Source organism: Phacochoerus africanus, chromosome 7 (assembly GCF_016906955.1).
Source record: "Phacochoerus africanus isolate WHEZ1 chromosome 7, ROS_Pafr_v1, whole genome shotgun sequence".
NCBI lineage: Eukaryota > Metazoa > Chordata > Mammalia > Artiodactyla > Suidae > Phacochoerus > Phacochoerus africanus.
The window spans coordinates 72,085,567-72,107,559 of NC_062550.1; the positions used below are offsets into that span (position 1 = coordinate 72,085,567).

Consider the following 21,993-nt stretch of genomic DNA (forward strand, 5'->3'; position numbering starts at 1 on the left):
TATAAGCGATGGGTTTTAAAATGTCTTAATAGGAAAGCTTTATGCTTGTGAGTGGTTTAAAGTTCATCCTATTTCCTTAGCAGAGCAGGATTTTTTTATTCAGATGGATTTCTGCTTTCTTTATATATTGCTTATATGCTTGCCAGAGTTTAAAGAGAAATTGTAATAGTTTCACCTTAAAGCATTTGGAAATTTACCTAATTTAGAAGAAGGTAATGGGAAAGAGATCGGATAAATTAGTTCAGTATCTGAACTGTGAGGTATTTCAAAGAAATGCAATTTTAATATATCAAGTGTTACAGAATTTTTTTTTTTCTTTTTAGGGCCGCACCTGCAGCATGTGGAAGTTGTCCTGCATAAGGGTCTGATCAGAGTTGCAGCTGCCCGCTTACACCACAGCCACAGCAACTCCAGATCCAAGCTGCATCTGCGACCTACAGCACAGCCCACGGCTGGATCCTTAACCCCTCTGAGCGGGGCCAGGGATCGAACCTACATCCTCATGGATACTAGTTGGGTTCGTTTCTGTTGAGCCACAACGGGAACGCCCAAGAAATAATATAGGAAAAATGTGAAGTGTAGGTCACAGGACTTTATTAATAGGTGAAATTATTTAGAATTAGAAGGATTCGTTTTATCTTTGTTTACACATTTTAAAGTTTTGCATTCATTTATTAAACATGTATTGTTAAATATCTGTGTGACTCCCATTGCCCTGTTTACAATATAGGGAATAGATTAAGTGTGGACAAGCTGGGGCTGGGAGGTAACTGATGAGTTTATTGCTTTCATGGAAGTGAGAGATTGTTATGGTCTGAACTAGCATGTTCAGATTTTGTCCTAGATTAACATGTTCTGGGTTTTACTGTCTTTATTAATGAAGTGTTCTTAAATTTTTTATTATTATTTAAAAAAATTATAGTTGATTTACAATGTTGTGCCAGTTTCTGCTGTACAGAACCCTTTCATACATACAGTCCTTTTCTTATCTTATTTTCAGTCATGGTCTATCCCAAGAGACTGGATATAGTTCTTAATGAAGTGTTTTTTCTTACAAGCATTAATTGTGGATTAACATGGCCCTTACAAGCCTTGCTTTTAGACTCTTTTGGGGCTAGTCTTGATGGCCTTTCCTCCAGGGCTAGACTCCCTCTACTCCTAAGATGTGGCCTTTCTGGTGTCTGTCCTCAGTGCCTCTGATGTTTTCTCCAACTTTGGCAATTTGGGGCTTGAATTTTTTCCAGCCCCATGTCAGTTCAGGTCGTTGCTCAGCTCATAGCTCTCTGTTAGTTGTTCTGTCCCTAGTAGTTGTTCCGTGTCTGACATTGTAGAGTCTTTCCCTGTGTGTGCACACTTTGTATTTGGCCAAAGACTCCAGAGGACCTCTGTCAGTTTAGATACTATTGCTTTCCTGGCTAGCTACCTTCTTTGTGCTATTCTGCTCTGCTCGTTTCTGCTATCTTTAGGACTCTTACCTGTTGGTCTGTCTTCTGAGCTCTGCAGGACTGCTCTTTTCTGTTTGGTCTTCCTATCCCTGTATCACATATTGGATAGCAACTCTGGACCATGACCTTGTTAGTTTCTCTTCTCTTAAGGAGCAAAGTCTTGTGCTTCTTGTTTTCCAGTGTCTAAAAAGTTTCTTCATGCATTTGTCTAATTTTAAAATAGATTATGACAAGAGGGCCAGTCTTCTACCTGTTACAGTCGGGTTGTATTAACCTTATAGAGAGTGACAAGTCAACGGGAAACTCATTGAAGAATTTAAAACAGACTAGTACCATGATTTGTGCTTTATCAAGATGACCCCCATTGCTTTCTTTAAAATGGACAGAGGAAATGGAAGGAAATTTAACTAGAGGCTATTGTAGCAATCGAGGCTTAAACTAGACTGGAAGTGGAGTGAATGTTAAATTCAAGAGCTGTTTTGAAGATAGAACAATCAGGACCTGCTCTAGAATTGGTGGTAGGAAATGCAGATTGGGGAGGAATGAATGGAGACACTCTGGTGTTTGGTGTGAGCCACTGGCAGGGTAGTGCCATTTAAGGAGATAGGAATACCTCTCAGTCATCAGAGGAGGGTCTAGAGTAAAGGGGAGAAAATCAAGAGTTTTGTTTTGGGTAAAATAAGTTTGAGTTACTTAGTAGACATCTATACAGAGATGTCAAGTGGGCAGGCAGAGGGCAGTCCTAGAAGTTCACCGGCACTGTCCACACGGACAGTATCCATCTGTGTTCTCTGGGGTCATTATAGGCCATCCCAGGGTAATTTGTAATTACTGACTGACAGAGATGTTCACAAAATCTGACAGGAAAATAGCCTGAGAAGGTCTGGTAACTTCAGGGTAATCCTTGAAGACCCTAACTGAATTCTACCGTCTCCTCCTTTTCTGATCCTGAATGCACTGAAATTTGGATTGAAAAAAAATAGCTGTTTTTCTGACATTTGTTAAACATAGCCTATTTTGGAAACTCATTCAACAATCTTACCTTCTTCTTTTTTTCTCCTCCTCCTTTTTTTTTTTTTTTTTTTTAACCTGCAGCATATGGAACTTCTCGAGCTAAGGGTCAAATCAGAGCTGCAGTTACCATCCTACATCATAGCCATGGTAATGCCAGATCCAAGCTGCCATCTGCAACCTATACCATAGCTCATGGCAACACTGGATGCTTTAACCCACTGAGTGAAGCCTGGGATTGAACCCAAATCCTCATGGATACTAGTTGAGTTCTTAACCTGCTGAGCCACAATGGGAACTCCCTTACCTTCTTTTTTTTCTGATTGTAGCCCCTCTGGAGAGAGATTTCCATCCTAGGTGGCCAGGTGGCTATTGCAGTGGGAGGAGATGGCTGTGGAAAGGGTATTGTCAACACAGATGCTTTCAGTAGCTTTCACAGTGCAGTCCATGACTGCTTTGATTTCTCCTTTTGTTTTATTTTATTTATTTATTTATTTATTTATTTTTGCTTTGTAGGGCCACACCCGCGGCACATGGAAGTTCTCAGGCTAGGGGTTGAATCAGAGCTGTAGCTGCTGGCCTACACCACAGCCACAGCAATGCAGGATCCGAGCCGAGTCTGCAACGTACACCACAGCTCACTGCAACACCAGATCCTTAATCCACTAAGCGAGGCCAGGGGTTAAATCTGTATCCTCATGGATGCTAGTCAGATTCGTTAACTGCTGAGCCAAGAGGGGAACTCCTGATTTCTCCTTTTAAAAGGGGAATATTTCTAACCCCCTTTTGAATTGTTTGGGGTTCTGAGAATGTCTTGGAGTCATGTGGAAGAGTGATACACAAGCCTGGGAATGTGCTGGAGTGTCAGTTGTCGTAGTGGCTCAGTGTGTGAAACCAGGTGTTCAGAGACAGTCACGCTCCTGAGACCCTTAGCCCCAATGCAGGCTGTGGGTTTCCTGGTCCGCAGGAAAAGGTCCAGGAAACAGAAAGCCAACAGTGTCTCCCAAGGCTGCAGTAATGAAGCTACTGCTCCTCACCTCTCCACTCCCCCTCTGAAGAAAGGAGAGTGAAAAGGAGGGCGCTTACTCTCTCTTGCTTCTCTTTTATTTTTTAATTTTTTTTAATGATTTTTATTTTTTCCATTATAGTTGTCTCTTGTTTCTCTTCTGTAGGAGATGCATCGGAGATTTGAGAATGCCCCGGATTCTGCCAAAACTAAAGCTCTGCAAACTGTTATTGAGATGAAGGTAAGTGAGACCTTAGTTAGGAATCTTACATGTCAGTTCACACTTTCAAGTGGCCATACTTTCACATGTGAGTTTCAGAAAGTGGTATGTAGTAATATTTCACTTATTTTGTAGACTGAGAAGAAATAGTAAGATTTAATGAAAGTGAACTTCAGTTTCATTTCCTTTTGTCCACAATTTCTTGAAATCAGCTGTCCTCAAACCTTTTGATCTCAGGACCACTTTTTCTCTTAAAGTGACTCATTTTACCCATTTTTAAGAAAATGTTTGCTGATTATCAAGTTTGTTAGTTTTTCTCTGAAATGAGAATAGGGCTTTATGAAGGAAGTATGTGATTCAGCTGGCAGCCCAGGAGCACCCAGTGCTAGCCTGGGGAGCAGTGGAAGTGCCTGGATCCTTCCTGTTTCATCACATGGAACATTAAAAGGTACTTACTCAATAGTTGAGTACTGAGTAGGACTTTTTTTTTTTTTTTGCGTAGCTACATGTGGAAGTTCCTGGGCCGGGGGTCAAACTTGCGCCATAGCAGTGATCCTAGCCACAGCAATGGCAAAGCTGGATCCCCAACCATCAGGCTACCAGGGAATTCCACCAAGGACATTCTTAGGTGAAGCAGTGTTTACAAAATTTTCTTATTTATCTTTTTTGTCTGAGAGTGCCTGACACTGAAGAATAGCAGTGACTGCTAGTACCCTCTGGTGCTGTTGTGGTTGTCCTGAGTCACTCGAGTTTTTGCCCATCTTCAGTGCAAATATTAACATGGTGGAAAAGGCATGTAAAGTCATAGTATTATTAGGAAAATAGTTTTGACTTCACAAAAGGACGAGGAGGCACCCCCTGGGTTCCACAGACCATACTTTGAAGACCTCAGCTTTAAGTTAATGAATAATGCAAGAAACTGTGAATCACAGCAGAAAGTTAACTCAGAAAAAGACTGAAAGGAAATTCTACAATTAAAAAAGAAAAAGTTAATGAATAGTTGGAAATCTTTAGTCTGTACATTTATACTACTTGGTGATTAAGATCTTGCCTTCTGAGTTAAATTCCCTAGATTCAGAATCTGGCTTTACTTAATTAGTGTATAACATAGAAGAAGTGCCTAACCTCTTCATACCTCAATTTCTTTGTTGATAAATAGTGACAATAACAGTACCTGTTCCATGGGTTGTTTTGTGGTTTAAATTAGTTAAAGCAAGTAAAACACTTTAAACAGGACCTGGCACATAGTAAACATTTAATCAATGTTACCTGTTATTGCTATTATTATTTTTATTACCAACGTATTCTTTCTTACAAAAGGCAGAAGACTGTTACAGATAGGAGCTCCTCTCCCCCCCACCCCCATTTCTCTCTCTCCCTCGTGCGCTCTCTCTTTTTTTTTCTTAAGGGATGCACCTGTGGCAGGTGGAAGTTCCCAGGCTAGGGGTCCAATTGGAGCTGTAGTTGCTGGCCTACACCACAGCCACAGCAACACTAGATTCGAGCCAAGTCTGTGACCTATACCACAGCTCATGGTAACACCAGATCCTTTAACCCACTGAGCAAGGCCAGCCAGGTATTGAACCCTCATCCTCATGGATGCTAGTTAGGGTCGTTTCCATTGAGCCCTGATGGGAAGTTCCTCTGTCTCTTTTTGAAACTTTTTCATATCCCCTAAAAAGTTTGACAGAGTGTTTTGTATTGTGGTCTTTCATTTAATATTTGTTGATGTGACAAGAATATTTAGTTTTTGGTATATAAATAGCTTTATGTAAATAAATGTTTCTCAAATACAGTTCTGAGAACCTATTTCTTAGATGATTTCCTCTTAAAATTTTGTTTATATTGTATACATCTTTATTCTTACTGGGGGAAGAGTTTACCAAATTCCAAATTAGTGGATTCTGAGTTCTTTGTAGTTAGACAGTTATTAGTCTTGAACATAATCTTGTAAAAAGTCTTTAGAAAGGTTTAATTGCATGTTCACATTTCCAACATGTTTATTTGTACATGTGATTTCCTGATCCCTGTTGGAACCTAAAAATAAAACACATGAGTCTCTCTATGTTTACGGAATTATTTTACCTGCCTTTTGACAGCATGGGGAAGTGTACCAGTTTTAACTGGCAGTAACTCTATTTTAGGTTGTATTAATTTTCGGCCATCCTGCTAAGAAGGAAGAGATTCCAAAATCCTAGTGGGCCAGTGGGGTCAGGTTGTTGTTATGTTGAAATCACAGCTGAAATAGTTAAGATGCTGAGAGTGGCATGAGCTTGAGAGAATCGTGAAGCTCTGGAGAGAAGGAAAAGGTAGACTGTGAAAGAGCCTGCAGGTCTTCAAGGTGACATGATATCTTTTCTCTTTCCTCCTCTCCATCCTCCTCCCTTCTCCCACCCCTGTACTTGTTTCAGTCTTTTCCCTCTGCTCCCTTCTCTCTTCTTCTTTAATTTTTTTCTTTTTCCTTTAGCTGTGGAGGAGCAGGAAAGAATTACAGACTGCTGTAGGGTTAGAGTTTTGCTGGGTAGGTATAGCAGAATTACTGGGATGCACATGAATTGAAGGAGTGGTTTGGATGATCAGTCCAGGAATGTAGCCTGGATTGGAAGGAAGAGAATTCAGAGTGGACTTACAGGTTGGATGAAAAAGTGAAAGGAAAGTGGGGATCTCTATGAGATGGAAGAAAGGCAGTTAATGAGAGTGACGATGTGACAGGCCTGGGAGGAAAGTCCTGGGTGATGTGGTATTGAAAACTGGATAGCTAAAATGGACTGGAGGATGAGTTCATTAGAATTAAGGATGTCAAGGATTTCAGACATTAAAATCCTAGGATGATGGCAAGAGTGGCATTTGAAGGAAAGGTTGATTGTGAGCCAGGTGCTGAAGACTTCAGATGGGCAGGGCTGATTGGGAAGTCCCTTGGTGCAGCAGTGAGGACGGGGAGAGAAGAAGGAGCTTTAAAGGGAAGGGCATTGAGAAGCCTCGAGGATGCCCACACTTTCCCTGCTGATTTTTGGTGCTGGAGGATTAGTGAACCTCACTGGAGAGAGTTTGGGGAGATTATATCCATTGGGGATGCCAGGGTTTACTTGGGGTAGGGGGACAACTTTTGAAAAGAAATTGAAGATTTGGGAAATTGAAGATTTTGGGAAATTGAAGATTTGGAGTAGAGGATTTCAATGGGCTCTGGGGGGGTTAATGATGGGAGACCCAGGGCTGGGAAAGTACAGAGTAGTAAGATGATAAAGAATTTACTGACTTCATTTGTATATATTATGCATTCTAGGAGTAAGAAACCTCCTTGGAAAGACTGTCCTCAAATAAACCCAGCCCGAGTGCTGGTTGAGTTGGTGGTAGAACTAGTCAGGCACATCAGGCATTCATTTTCTGGTCTCATCCCAGAGAGCAGCCTGCAGGTTCTTTTCCAGGGTAGTCAGTGCCTGCCTCCTGGCTTTCAGAGCTGCAGTTATGATCTCAGTGCATGATTTCATGGTGCTTGATTGGTAGTGAAGTTGCTGATTTGGTCAAGAGCAGCCTCTCTATCTGGGTTGGGATTAGGGGAGAAAATGGATGTTTCTTTTCTTTTTTTTTAAGGTCCACACCTGCGGCACATGGAGGTTCCAAGGCTAGGGGTTGAATTGGAGCCACAACCACTGGCCTATGCCACAGCCACACAGGATCCAAGCCACGTCTGTGACCTACACCACAGCTCACGGCAACGCAGGATCCTTTACTCACTGAGGCCAGGGACTGAATAAGAGTCCTCATGGATACTAGTTGGGTTCCTTACCTGAGACTCAGCAGGAAATCCGGATAATGTTTCTTGGAAAGGGCCTTGTAGGGGCTTCGTGGAGGTGGAGGCTGTGCCATGTGTAAAGCCAGGGTTCTCAGCTGGAGGCTGCTTTGTCTTATGTGGATACCAGTGATGCTAGAAATATGTCCTCTCTCTCTGCTGTCCTCTTTCCTTACCACCCAGGCTGATGTCAGAGGTGAACCACATTTCACTTTCCTTCATTTGCTGGCTAGTCACATGCCAGTACCTATCACTTCAGTCATTCTTGAGGCACAACATCCTGATCCAGGAAGATTTAGGGTGATCTTAGAAATGAATTTTCAGATAGTGCATTTAAAGTAGTTTATTTATTCCTTATGGGCCAGGATAATTTAAAATGAGTAAATCAAAATCCTGGTTTAGAGTGTCTTTTGATTGTATTAATTTATTTAGAGTGTCTTTGATTGTATTAATTTAATATTTTTAGAGTGTCTTTGATTGTATTAATTTAATATTTTTAATTTTGAACCAAGTCTAAGTTTCATTTGAATAAATATGTAAAAGAAAATTTTCATTGTGTTATTTTTAAAGGTAATACAATGCAAGTCTAAAAATGACTGGTTGTAATTACTTCATGATAAATCCTTTAACTTTTTTTTTTTTTTTCCCCCACTTTTAGGGCTGCACCCTGTGGCAAATGGAAGTTCCCAGCCGCCAGGCCCAAGCAGAGCTGCAGCCACCAGCCTACGCCACAGCAACACCAGATCTGAGCTGTCTGCAGCCTATACCACAGCTCACAGCAATGCCAGATCCTTAACCCACTGAGCGAAGCCAGTCATGGAACCTGCAGCCTCATGGATGTTAGTTGGGTTCGTTAACCACTGAGCCACGGGGTTCCCAGGACTCGGGTTCAATCCCTGGCCTTGCTCAGGGAATTAAGGATCTGGTGTTGTCATGAACTGTGGTGTAGGTCGCAGACAAAGCTCAGATCCAGCGTTGCTGTGGCTCTGGCATAGGTTGGCAGCTACAGTTCCAATTGAACTCCTAGCCTAGGAACCTTCATATGCTGCAGGTGTGGCCCTAAAAGGCAAAAAGACAAAAAAAAAAAAAAAAAAAGGCCTCTGAACCACAATGGGAACTCCAAATCCTTTGACTCTTATCTGCATGCTCTTGGAGTTATGATAGCAAGGAAAGTCAGTCAAGACATCCTTGAGATAAAGTGAAAAAAAGGAAAGTCAATACCAGAATTTCTTCCTAGAGGAATGGTTTCCTCTAATATTCCAAATAAACTAAGCTATGCTTAAGTTATGTTCTTTAAGTTATTTCTTAGATGATTAAGCATATCAATTATAGATGTAAAAGTATTTTATCTTGGAGTTTTTCTGTAGGTGGTATCTAAAGTAATCTGTGGATAAACTAGATACTGTGACAGACAAAAACCAAGAAAATGAGTATAGAAGGATATTGTTTTAGGAGGTGATATTTGTGGTGATGCTGATTTACAAGGACAGAGATGTTTCTTTTAAAAAATTATTGTGAAATATTTCAAATGCATAGTGAAGTATAGCAAACAAGTAAAGTAAGTAATATAGTTGTCCTCCCTTATCTGCAGGTGATGTGTTCTAAGATCCTCAGTCTTGGACGGATGGATGTTAACAAATCTTTATTAATGTAGATATAGTCAAACACCATTGTATAAATCTTTGAAACTTTCTAACTCTTCTCACCACTCCTTTAGGGGAAGAAATAAACCTTTTAGGGGTTACCAGGTAAAATGGTAAAATATTATAGCTAGAAAAGGTTTTACTGATAATATTACAGAATTTTTCACCAGAAGTTTGTTGACCATAAAGTACCAAACAACTTTAGTTTTCCATTGCTACTGCTTTAATTGATACTCTCAACTTTAATCAGACGGGTGCAAAGGAAGGAATAGAGGAAAAATCATAGATCCTAGTCCTCCTCCTCTCACCCAAATGGCCATGAAGGATATATTTTAGAAGCAAGACGCCAGTGGTAGTTTTTCTTAATATTTGTTTATCTTTATTAAATTAAACATCTGCAAAAGAGACTTACTCGATTTCTGATATTTTGTGAATACTTTAATGTCTAAATCTTTCTATTGCCCTTAGGATTCAAAAATTTCCTCTATGGAGCGTGGGCTCCGAGACTTGGAAGAAGAGATTCAGATGCTGAAATCAAATGGGGCTTTGAGTACTGAGGAACGAGAAGAAGAAATGAAGCAAATGGAGGTCTATCGCAGCCATTCCAAGTTTATGAAAAATAAGGTAATGGTGTGTGCTAATGTAATTTTTAAATGGGGTTTGAAAAATTGATGCATATTCCTACTTCGGTGATGGTGGACTTCACACTGTTTTATCAGGTATCAGGGAAGACTACTTGTAATTCTTTCAGATAGAGCTTGACCAGGATTAAAGTCAGAATTACTGATGTCATGTAGTTATCTCAGATTTCACTTAAAAGAAAATTACCTGTAAGAGGCTAAGTATGTATTATCACAGTTTAACATTTCGTGTCTATCAGTACCTCTGAGGTGATTTGTAGAATTACATCCAGATGAGTTTTTCTCACTATATGAAACATGTTCCCTGCCTCTTGTGAAAGGTTTTAAAAGTCGAAACCCTAAGAGGCTGAACACCCTCTTCCTTTTTTCCCTGAAATGGCTTAAATAAAATCGTGTTTTCCCTTCAAACACAGTTCCCTAGAGGAAAGCCCTTTGCACTTTCCCTTGGAGAAGGTCCTTGTGGATCGGGCTTATTGTTTCCCTTGTGCACTTGGGGTGCATGCACAGTGAGATGGATGCGTCAGTCTGTGTTTTCACCTCAGTCACCGTGTTCCTTCCTTAGAGCAAAGGCGTTTAGTGTGATTCTATAAACTACTTTAAGCAAATTGCAGGATTTAGTTGATTACATTTATCAGTTTATCAGGTTTGTTGTGTTTTAATTAAATAGCCTCATTTCAATTACGGAATATTAGCTAGAACATAATTCCCCTCCCCACCCCCAGCCGGCCCCCATATCCCAGTTGTGTTAGTTCCCCAGTTCCTTAGGAGTGAACACTGTTCCTTTCATGATACAACTGTAACTCCTTCCCCATTTCTGGCTTCTTGCTGCAATGCCCATACCTGCACAGAAGTCAGTAAGATGTTCCTCTGTTTTAAGAACCTGTTATCAATGACTACAGCCAATTTCATCTAACTTTTAGAGCTTAAAAATTCACATGTCCAACTTTCTGTTTTGATTTTTCACTCTAATGAGAATGAAATGGAATATAATCTCTGTTTCCCATTTGCTGATTAGCACATTCCAGTCCATTTGAAAAACCCTGAGGAAAGAGAGAACCCGAGTAGGGTCCTTTGATGAGGGAATTAGGGGAACAGATTTGATCATGTTCTATAAGTTATTGTTCTTTTCAGTTATTGCTCTGGCTCAAAAGCAGATGATAAGAAGACCTAAGCTGACACAAAAGTGAAAAAGACTAACAATGTCGTGACAGGTAGAGCAACTGAAGGAGGAGCTAAATTCCAAAGAGGCTCAAGGGGAGGAGCTGAAAAAGAGAGCGGCTGGTCTTCAGGCCGAGGTCTTTGCCGTAAGATTTATTCTCTGCGTGCGGTGGTCCCACAGTGGGACCCTGCTGCTCTGGCTCTGGGTGCTCACACTTTCTTGCTCTGTGGCTGGCAGCTTTGCCCAGTACTAGCACTAACCAGCCTGCTCTGCTCTTTAACTGACTCCTGTTTACCAGTTTGACCCAAATGTCGCCTTGTGTGCAGTGAGCCCTCACGTGCTCTGGAAGCCCTGTCCCTGGTTTTTATTGTTGCTTTGTCACTGTATGGATGGTACCTCAAAGCTTGTTTTTTTCTCCATACTTTTCCTGTTACTGAATTTATATGAGTGGTCTCTCTTCTTAATACAAAGAATATGCAGATGTTCTAGGTCCATCAACCAGTGTTTATTTGAATTTGATTTCTTGAGTAAAGTACTTTACCTTCATATGTAGACTTCATCTTTAAGCCCCAGTAGGTGATTTTGCAACAAATTTTACTTTCGTCAGACAGATGTGTAGGAAGTGATTAGCTGATTTAGAGTCATCTAGTAAATTAGAAGTAGCATGAAACTTAGTCTCTAAATCTAGTTCAGTCTTCTGTGTAGAAAACTTTTTTTTTTTGTCTTTTTGCTATTTCTTTGGGCCGCTCCCGTGGCATATGGAGGTTCCCAGGTTAGGGGTCGAATCGGAACTGTAGCCACTGGCCTACGCCAGAGCCACAGCAACGCTGGATCCGAGCCTCATCTGCAACCTACACCACAGCTCATGGCAACGCCGGATTGTTAACCCACTGAGCAAGGGCAGGGACCAAACCCACAACCTCATGGTTCCTAGTCGGATTTGTTAACCACTGTGCCACGATGGGAACTCCCTGTGTAGAAAACTTGAAATTCCATTTCACACTGTAATAAAATAATTCTAATGAAACAGCTAACCCTTGAGTACTTATTATAAGCATTTTGTAACCTACTAAGGTAGGTATATTATCAACTCAATTTATGGATAAGGAGTCTAAGGGTAACAGTGGTGCTCAGGAAACACAGCTCATAAGAGGCAGAGTTTAATTTTTGGATAAGCCATCTGGTTCCAGAGCCCGGGCTGATGAGCTCTCCACTCCTCTGCCCCTGTGCTCAGCCATGCACATTTGTCTCAGAGGTGTCAGGAAAACTGCTTCTGAAAATAATGGTGGGATAAGACTGGAATGCAGCATTAAAAAAAAAACAAAACTCAAAACTTTTGCTAATTTAGTGTACTTGGTATTTATGGACCACTTTACAGTATAGATAGAAGAGTTAGATATTTTGTCTAAAAGGGTCCAGTTTGGTTTGTGGTAACTATATATTGTCTAGAGGAGAAGTTGATCTATAAATTTTTTCATCAGCACTGTTATTAATTTCTTTTTGTGTTTAAAACAGACTAAACACATTCTACACATTCTATACATTGTATGTATGTATGGAAGTATTTATCTTTTTTTTTTTTTTTTTGCTTTTGAGGGCCACAGCAGCAGCATATGGAGGTTCCCAGGCAAGGGATTGAATCAGAGCTGCAGCTGCCAGCCTACACCACAGCCATAGCAATGCCAGATCCTAACTCACTGAGTGAGGCCAGGGAGTGAACCCAAATCCTAGTCGGGTTTGTTACTGTTGAGCCATTATGGGAACTCCTCCATACTTTGTTTTCTCTCACCCGAACACAACACAGTGGCACTAATTTGCTTTCTCCCTCTTACTGATTAGGAACCAAGGCTTAAAGAGTAATTATTCTAGAAGACATGCTCTTCCTCACATGTGATTGGCTACACAGCCTTATGCTTCTAACTTTTAAGGAAAATTTGTGCTTCTAAACTTTTCTTTCCATTTAGAATATTTTCTTCCCTTATTCTCAGTCTTTATGGTCAATATAGCATTATTTGGAGATTTTTTAATAATGCAGATGATGAGGAAACTGAGACTTTGTATATTTTTTGATCACATGATCAGAGGTAGCTGGAAATTTGAGTAATCTTTAAGCCACAGTTCTTTAGCTGATGAGATGAGAATGTTTTGATCATTTCTCCTAAGTATTCATACAACACATGTGTTCTTAGTGCATTCAGTTTGTTAGGGATGGTACAATACAAGGTGTGTTTTTTATTGGTAAAGGGATGTCCTGAAAGATGCTACACCATTATGGTATGTGGTACCTCCTGGGTACCTATCTGTATTAAAGGATGGAAATAGCTGCTGTTTACAGTTATTTTCCACTGATGCTCTAGAGTATCCGAGAGTACTTTGCATACACTGAGCACACAGAAATATTTGTTGAATAAATGAATAATTACATTTGTAAAGAGATTTTATGCATATGATAAAAATGCTTGTCTTCCTGCAGAAACAAGAGTAAATTAGTGCTTCTTAAAAGTCTAATTTTAATTAAAGTAAAATTTATTTCATATTTCCTCATGGGAAATTGTTGTCAAAAGCTTTGTCCCTTACACCTAAGATTATTACAGTTAAAATACTTCAGATACATTCAGTTTTAAAAAAAGTATTTTTTCATCAGTGATACTGAAATTGCTGACTCCTTGTCAAATTTATACTTCCAGTAATTAATCTATATTTTAGTAGATAGCTATCTTGCTAATATAAAATAATACATTATATAAAAGTAGATCTGATTTCTGTTAATTTGGCTTACATTTGGAATAAAAGACTATATAGGTTGTTAGAAACAGTAGAAATATAAAGTAGATGTTTGAGATAAAATGTGTTCTAAGTTAAGATGAGAAAAAAAATTATGGGGAGTTGAGAGAAAGAGTGGCACTGTTGATTTATGGATTACTCTGTCAGAGTAATTCAAATTCACATTACACATGTATATTCTTATAGAATGAGATGTTATGCATTCTTTATTTAGATTAGATTAACTTTTATCCATTTTGTTGATATGACATGTTGTAGTTGGTATAACTTTTGTCAGTGGAATCTTTTTTTAGGTCAGTACCCCCAATTCATCAAAAAAAAAGTACAAGATTTTTTTTTTTTTTTTTTTTTGCTTTTTAGGGCCACATTTGCAGCATATGGAAGTTCCCAGGCTAGGGGTACAATCAAAGCTGCAGCTGCTGGCCTACGCCACAGCAACATGGGATATGAGTTGTCTCTGCAACCTACACCACAGCTCGCAGCAACACCGGATCCTTAACCCACTGAGTGAGGCCAGGTATCAAACCTGAGTCCTCATGGATACTAGGCAGGTTTGTTACTGCTGAGCCACAATGGGAACTCCCCAAAATTATAGGATTTTTAAAAAGCACATGTTTATAATGTCACTACAAGTGGCTTTTTATGATAAGGACTTTATGTAAAATTTCATTGAGAATGAAAGAAAAAATGAAAAAATAAAGCAGCAGCAGCTTTTGAATTTAAATAGCAATGCTAGGAAATTTTTTTTCTTTCTTTCTGTATTATATCTCCACTAATCCTGCTTTATGTTTTGAAGTTTATTATGACTTAATAAAAGGAAAACTGTTTCAGTAATCTTCAGATGCTTACTTATCTTTCACAGTTACCTAATTGGATTGGGATTTTTCTCTTTCTACTCTTTTCCAAGGGATTTCAAAAAATGTTTAGGAGATACAATAAGTGGAAAATGAAAATTTTACTATTAGTTGAATAAGCTTTGTCTTTTTTTTTTTTTTTTTGGAGGGGTTGGTTATCTAAGATTAGATGATGCAAAGAGTTGAATTATGTCCTGTCATAAAATTAATGCTGTGTATTTAGTGACCTGGATCAGTTAGAAATCTAGATCAGAAGTGCTGGTTTTATTTCTTTTTTTTTCCTTACACTGTTTTCTTTTCTTCCCTAGATTGGTCAGGTGAAGCAGGAATTGTCCAGGAAGGACACAGAACTACTAGCCCTACAGACAAAGCTAGAAACACTCACAAACCAGTTCTCAGACAGCAAGCAGCACATTGAAGTGTTGAAGGAGTCCTTGACGGCTAAGGAGCAGAGGGCCGCCATCCTGCAGACTGAGGTAACGGAAACTCTGAGATTTGCACAGGGTCCATTCCCTGGCACCTTTTCATATTTGTTACCTGTGCACTTTTGTTAGGTTTTGAGATATGGGAGCTATGAATAATGTTATAATGAATTCTTTAGAAATGTGATCCGTTGTCGTACTAAACTATCTTGTTTCTGCTGTTCTTGGATCTAACAAATTAAAACTAGGGCAGCTTGGAGTTCCTGTCGTGGCGCAGTGGTTAACGAATGAGGAACCATGAGGTTGAGGGTTCGGTCCCTGCCCTTGCTCAGTGGGTTAACGATCCGGCATTGCCATGAGCTGTGGTGTAGGTTGCAGACGAGGCTCGGATCCCGCATTGCTGTGGCTCTGGCGTAGGCCAGGAGCTGCAGCTCCGATTCGACCCCTAGCCTGGGAACCTCCATATGCCGCGGGAGCGGCCCAAAGAAATAGCAAAAAAGACAAAAAAAAAAAAAAAACTAGGGCAGCTTATGTGTTTTGATACTTTGGACTTTGATTAAGTTTGTTCTAAGTATACTTTAACATTATGAAATGAAAAGACAGTTGTAAAAGTGTCTGTCCTCACCCATGGCAAATCTTGCAGTCATGAATCCCGGTGGGCTTGGTCAGCCTATGTTGGGTTATTAAGTGTTCTCAATTTTTAGTATTATGATTAGCTTTAAGTAGGCAAATTGCAGAGTCTAGAAATGTTTGAGATAAATTTTGTTTTGAACTAAGGATCATTAGACAACGTGCCTTCATATCCGGTTTGAAAATAAAGTTAGCTTTCAAGATCTTAGAAGATTGTCTAGTCTCTCATTCATGATTTGAAATAAGAACACACTAATTTTAAACAGATGAAAGCCTATCGTATTTGTAGTGAGAAGTAATTGATGATGTTCTTTTGGTTTACTGTCTTAAGGAAAATATTTTCTGAAGAACTCGAGGAGATAGAAAATTTAGGTTGAAATAGGTCAGCAGTTTTGCTTTGTAGAGGAAAAATAAAGCTTATTATAGTATAGAGTAGTTTTTTTGTTTTCTCTTGAAAAACCTGATAATAGATAAATAAAAGCATAGTTTAATGAAAGAAAGGAATTGGATAGGAAAAAGAATGCATAAGAATATCATGGACCCAGAAGTACCGAATCTTTAAGTGAGGAGGAATAGGAAAATGACCAAAATATTTCATGTAATATTTTCTTTCTTTCTTTTTTTTTTTTTACACGTTGGGACTTTGTTGAAAATGACAGATTTGGGTGATATATTTATGATTTTCCTTAAAACTTATGCTTTTTTATTTATTTTAAATTTTTATTTATATATATTTTTGGCTGTGCCTGTGTCATGTGGAAGTTCCCAGGCCAGGGACTGAACTGGAGCCACAGCAGTGACAACACCGGATCCTAAACTCCCTGAGCCACAAGGGAACTCCTACTTTTCCTATGTTAATTATGTTTCCATTTTATTATGATATTAGCTCCTTACCTCAGAGGGTTGTTTTGGGTATACTTAGGCTCAGCCAGAGCCTGGAGTCACAGTTCTGAGTTTGAATTTATGTCACCACCTACTACCAGGTGCAGGATCTGGGCATGTTACTTAGATTCATGGTGTCACATCTTAACACATCTGTGAGATGAAGAGGAGTGCCTTCCTCATTAGGTCGTTGTTAGCGCTAAACTAATTCATTCATGTTTGGTGCCTGGCACATATTAAGGTCTTTGTACATCAGTTATTGACATCATTATGATTCTTGTAATACAGTCAGCTAATATATATAACTGTGATAAGAGAATATTGTTGCTTTTCTATTCATTGGCATACATTTTATGTAGAAATTCTGATATTTAATATTTTTATCATGCTAAAGTAAGTTTTATGTGGGGAACTGCAGATATAGAATTATCTGGAAAATGTTACCTCAAATTTATTAATTTATGGCTTTATTAGAGTTTTTCACATCAGTACCTGGGGTGCATGCAGTATTTCAAAAGAGTCAGAAGAGGGCGCCAGTGTCTCAGAGGTGACCCTACTACCAAGTTGGCTGCTCTTATAGAGTTGGATGGAGGAGGTGGCAGGTGTGTGAATCAGAGAACCAGGCAGTTGGGTGATGATAATGCAAACACTTAAAAGCTTGTCACAATCTAATAGATGACTTCTTCCCCTTGGCAATCCCTCTCACAAAGTGTTCTTATTAGCTAGGTCTTGCACAGATGGGCTTGTGATTGGTTTCTTGTACCCTAGAGAACAAAGACTGTATTTGTGGTCATTCTTGGATGGTTTTCATATATGTTTTTAGCCATTGTGGGAGTAACTGAGTTTCACCAATTACCCCTGTAAGTTATTAGGACAACTGCTCAAATACAAATGTCTCATTCTAAAAGATAATAGTAGAAAAGCTAAGTTCCTTTTGATTTGGGATGATTATATGAATGTTATATGCCAGCTTATTAGGATTTACTTTTTTTCGTTACTCTGGTGACACTTGACAAGGGTCACTTTTTCCAAAGCAGCTTTCTCCTGTTGGGTCCTATAAAAGGCAGTTTGAACCAGCTTTTTGAAAGTTCTCACCTATTTCTATAATTTGTTCTTAATCAATCTCTTCCTCTTCTCTGAAGCTATCTTAGACTTTCATCTAGCTCTCAAATCACTAAATTTAGGCACATATGAAAAAGAACATGGATTAAGGAGTTTAAAAATTTTTTTAAACACTTTAAGGAACAGCAGGATTGGGAAAAGACCTGATTTTCCTCCTGTCGAGGGTCGAGGGAGCGAGGTCATTTTGAGTGGGGCAGTGTATAATTTATAGTATCCATGGAATTGTTCCCATTTAATCTCCTTTAATCTGTCGATCGTCACAGAGGTGGTCTGGATTTAGTAGCATAGTGGTCAAAAGCATGGACTTTGGAGTCACACCTAGGCTTGAAACACGGTATTCTATATTTATTATGTGACCTTGGATGAATTACTTTACCTATTTAATCTGCCATTTTTTCATCTGTCAATGAGGATAGTAATAATACCAACTTCCTAAGCTTAGAATAGATGTTTAATGTGGCTAGAACAGACTTTAATTATAAAGCTCTCATCTGAATTTGAAGGGATATATTAAATATTACTGGGTTAAAATATCACCATTTTTTTTAAATTATAAATTTATAGGCCCCTCACTCTGTTTTGTACAAATAAACTGTGTACTGAGGAATGGCACACCTCTACCCTTGGCTTTTTTGAATTTTCTCTGAGCTTGTCAAATTTTTGTTGGATTGAGGTGTCAAAAAGAACTCAATGCAGTTGGTTGAAATAGGCTTTTAAAAAGGCTTATTTGGAGTTCCCATCATGGCTCCATGGTTAACGAATCCGACTAGGAACCATGAGGTTGCGGGTTTGATCCCTGGCCTCCCTCAGTGGGTTAAGGACCCGGAGTTACCGTGAGCTGTGGTGTAGGTCGAAGACGCGGCTTGGATCCTGTGTTGCTGTGGTTCTGGCATAGGCCTGTGGCTACAGCTCCGATTAGACCCCTATCCTGGGAACCTCCATATGCCGAGGGAGCGGCCCTAGAAAAGGCAATAAAAATAAAAAATAAAAAGGCTTATTTGTGTACTTTTTTTTTTTTGTCTTTTGTTGTTGTTGTTGCTATTTCTTGGGCCGCTCCCGTGGCACATGGAGGTTCCCAGGCTAGGGGTTGAATCGGAGCTGTAGCCACCGGCCTACGCCAGAGCCACAGCAACGCAGGATCCGAGCCGCGTCTGCAACCTACACCACGGCTCACGGCAACGCCGGATCGTTAACCCACTGAGCAAGGGCAGGGACCGAACCTGCAACCTCATGGTTCCTAGTCGGATTCGTTAACCACTACGCCACGACGGGAACTCCTTATTTGTGTACTTTTTTAGTCTCATAGCCTAATGACCTTCCCATTCATCTTCTTTTCTAGTTGTGAACAATGGGAGGTGTGGTGATAGGAAATTATTCTTTTTTTTTTTTTTTGTCTTTTTGCTATTTCTTTGGGCCACTCCCGCGGCATATGGAGGTTCCCAGGCTAGGGGTCGAATCGGAGCTGTAGCCACCAGCCTATGCCAGAGCCACAGCAACGCGGGACCCGAGCCGCGTCTGCAACCTACACTACAGCTCATGGTAATGCCAGATCCTTAACCCACTGAGCAAGGGCAGGGATTGAACCCACAACCTCATGGTTTCTAGTTGGATTCGTCAACCACTGCGCCACGATGGGAACTCCAGGAAATTATTCTTAATGATCTTGGGCAAGTCACTTAGTTTGGGCTTTGATTTCCTCAGCTTTAAAATTAGAAGTAGTTTGTGAGGTTTGTACTTGCTTTTTTGTTTGTTTTTTGTTTTTCAGGGCCACACCTGTGGCACATGAAAGTTCCCAGGCTAGAGGTCAAATTAGAGCTGCAGCTGCCGGCCTACACCACAGCCAAGCAACATGGGAACCGAGCTGTTATTGTAGCCTATGATACAGCTCACGGATTGAGTGAGGCCAGGGATTGACCCTTCATTGTCATGGATGCTAGTCAGGTTCATAACCCTCTGAGCCTCAAGGGGAGCTCCTAGGAGTAGTTTAGACTATTTAATTTTTTAAAAATTTATGAAATACTGTCAAATACAGGGAAAATGCAGCAAATAATGTAATAGACACCACTCAGATTTAACTTCCATGTTTGACCACATTAGGTGATCTTTAAAAGTTCTTAAAAAGAAAAGTTTCATAAAAAAAAATAAAGTCTCATTCTAAACAAATATTCAATGAAAGATCTGGTTTAAACAGAAAATTTTGTTAGAATCTTGGATTTTAAAAAGTGATTTGGGGAGTTCTCCTCGTTGCAGAGTGGAAATGAATCCAACTAGTATCCATGAGGATGCAGATTCAATCCCTGGCGTGGCTCAGTGGGTCAGGGGTCCAGTGTTGCCGTGAGCTCTGGTGTGGGTTGTAGATACAGCTCAGATTTGGTGTTGCTATGGCTGTGGCTCTGGCTGTCGTCAGCAGCTGCAGTTCCTATTGGACCCCTTGCTTGGGAACTTCCATATGCCACCAGTATAGCCCTAAAAAAGCAAACAAAAAACTTATTGGATCTAGAAATAAATATTTCAAAGCTGTCATGATGGGGATGGTGGTTAAAGCCTTAGGAAGGAATTTATTTCTGCAGAGAAAGCTGAATATATAGAGAGATGTAAAAAGGGGAAAATGACAGAGGATCTAGTGAAGAAAACTGAAAAGGTGTGTCCAGAGAGTCAGCAAGGGAGCGAGTTGTAAATCCTAAAAGAGGAATTCTAGGAAATGTGCCATTGTTTCCATGCAGTTATTACTCCTGATGTGCACAGGTGAAAAATAAAGGAAGTTGGAGTTTCCGTTGTGGCGCAGTGGAAACAAATTCAGCTAGTAACCATGAGGTTGCAAGTTCAATCCCTGGCCTTCATCAGTGGGTTAAGGATCCCATGCTGCCATGAGCTATGGTGGTATAGGTTGCAGACATGGCACAAATCCAGCGTTGCTGTGGCTGGGGTGTAGGCCATAGCTGTAGCTCCGATCCAGCCCTAGCCTGGGAACCTCCATATGCCATGGGTGTGGCCCTAAAGAGGGGGGAAAAAAAAAAGAAGGTTAAGGTGGGTTGAGATAATAATGGTTTTGTGATCAGAAGAGGCAAAAATTGCAAGGTAGTCATCTTTCTGTTCATGTCCACTGGTAAAGAAAGTCTTGTAGAGGAAAAACCTTCTGTTTTTGTTGAAGTTGGCATAACCTCTTTGCCCAGACCTTGATCATTGGCAAGCTGGATGGATGCTTTTCCTCCAGCTCAGTTGATGTGAATAAACAAGGTCTTATTCCTCCTGCCATGAATGGTGTTAGGGTGATGACTGTTTGTCCTGCTAGTCTCTGAGGGGTTTTCCTGAATACGCTTTTTGTGGTTTGCAAAATATGGACCCCACGCAAAATTATGCTGTGAACTTAGATCACTCCAAACCAAAAGATCAGTGTAGAATTCAGAGCAATTAATCTAGTAGTAGCAAAGTGGTTTTTGTGGTTGTTTTTATCTCACATCTCTAGACCCGCACATTTAAATTCTGTATTGCACAAAAAGGCAGACCAAGGAAAAGTATACACAGGTGATTTGAATTTAATATTTCATAAAGAAAAATTATTTAGTAATTATAGTATGGGCTTGGGTAGTTTTGTGCCTAATATTTGTGGTAGGAAATATTTTTAATATCAAAGCCTGCGTTTCCTGCTGCTCTTTCTATGTTTATAATAAAGAGTTTTCATTCTTTACCTTTTTCAGTCACCAGTTCCTGTGGGTCTCATACCTGACATTCCCTCAAAATGGCGTGCAGGTATTTATGAGTGGTTAGTCCAGGCACATTTCCAGGTCACTTAGCAGAGTCAGGGACCAGTGTAAAGGGACATCTGGGTACTTTCAGTAAAGCAGCAGAAATATGAGGTCTCATAGTTACCATCCTGAGACCTAGGTCCCATCAAAATGAGAAGCATTTACAGGTGATGAGGGATGTTTTCCTGCTATGTTCTGATTCCTGACCCACAGATGAAAAGCCTTTCATTTTTTTGAAATTAATGCTGAGAAGAACTGAAAGACAAGGCAGTTCAGACTTACCTAAGGTTTAAATATCTGGGCTTTTGGCCTTTGCAATAAGAATTTAATAGTGTATTTCAGGGAAATTAGGTAATGTGTTTTTTAGGTGAGTTTAGGTAATGTGTTTTTTGCTTGTGGTTATTGGAATATATAGTATACAATATATAAATTAGAATGTGGGAATTAGGTAGAAATGATTTAGTATGTCATTTATTTTTAGATTTCTGGCATGTGTACTTTTCTAAGACTCTGTGTAACTGTGCAGCGGGTCAAAGGATTGAACTCTTGACTCACCAGGACAAAGGTCCTGTAATGAGTTCACTAATAGGAACCACATCGGATACTGTCAGATAGGACTAGCAGCCATGTGGGCCTGC

General features: G+C 39.8%; 1 protein-coding gene across 11 annotated transcripts in view; it reads left to right on the forward strand.

Annotated features, from left to right (window-relative positions):
- ERC1 (ELKS/RAB6-interacting/CAST family member 1) overlaps nt 1–21,993 on the forward strand; it is a 379,584-nt gene that overhangs the window by 77,541 nt on the left and 280,050 nt on the right. For 5 of the 11 annotated variants that reach the window (XM_047787884.1, XM_047787894.1, XM_047787887.1 and 2 more), the window contains exons 4-7: nt 3,629–3,703; nt 9,584–9,739; nt 10,968–11,060; nt 14,862–15,029. In XM_047787884.1, the coding sequence (XP_047643840.1) occupies nt 3,629–3,703; nt 9,584–9,739; nt 10,968–11,060; nt 14,862–15,029 (492 nt within the window). The remainder of the gene's footprint in view (nt 1–3,628; nt 3,704–9,583; nt 9,740–10,967; nt 11,061–14,861; nt 15,030–21,993) is intronic. The other 6 variants (XM_047787889.1, XM_047787892.1, XM_047787890.1 and 3 more) reach the window with 2 other exon arrangements.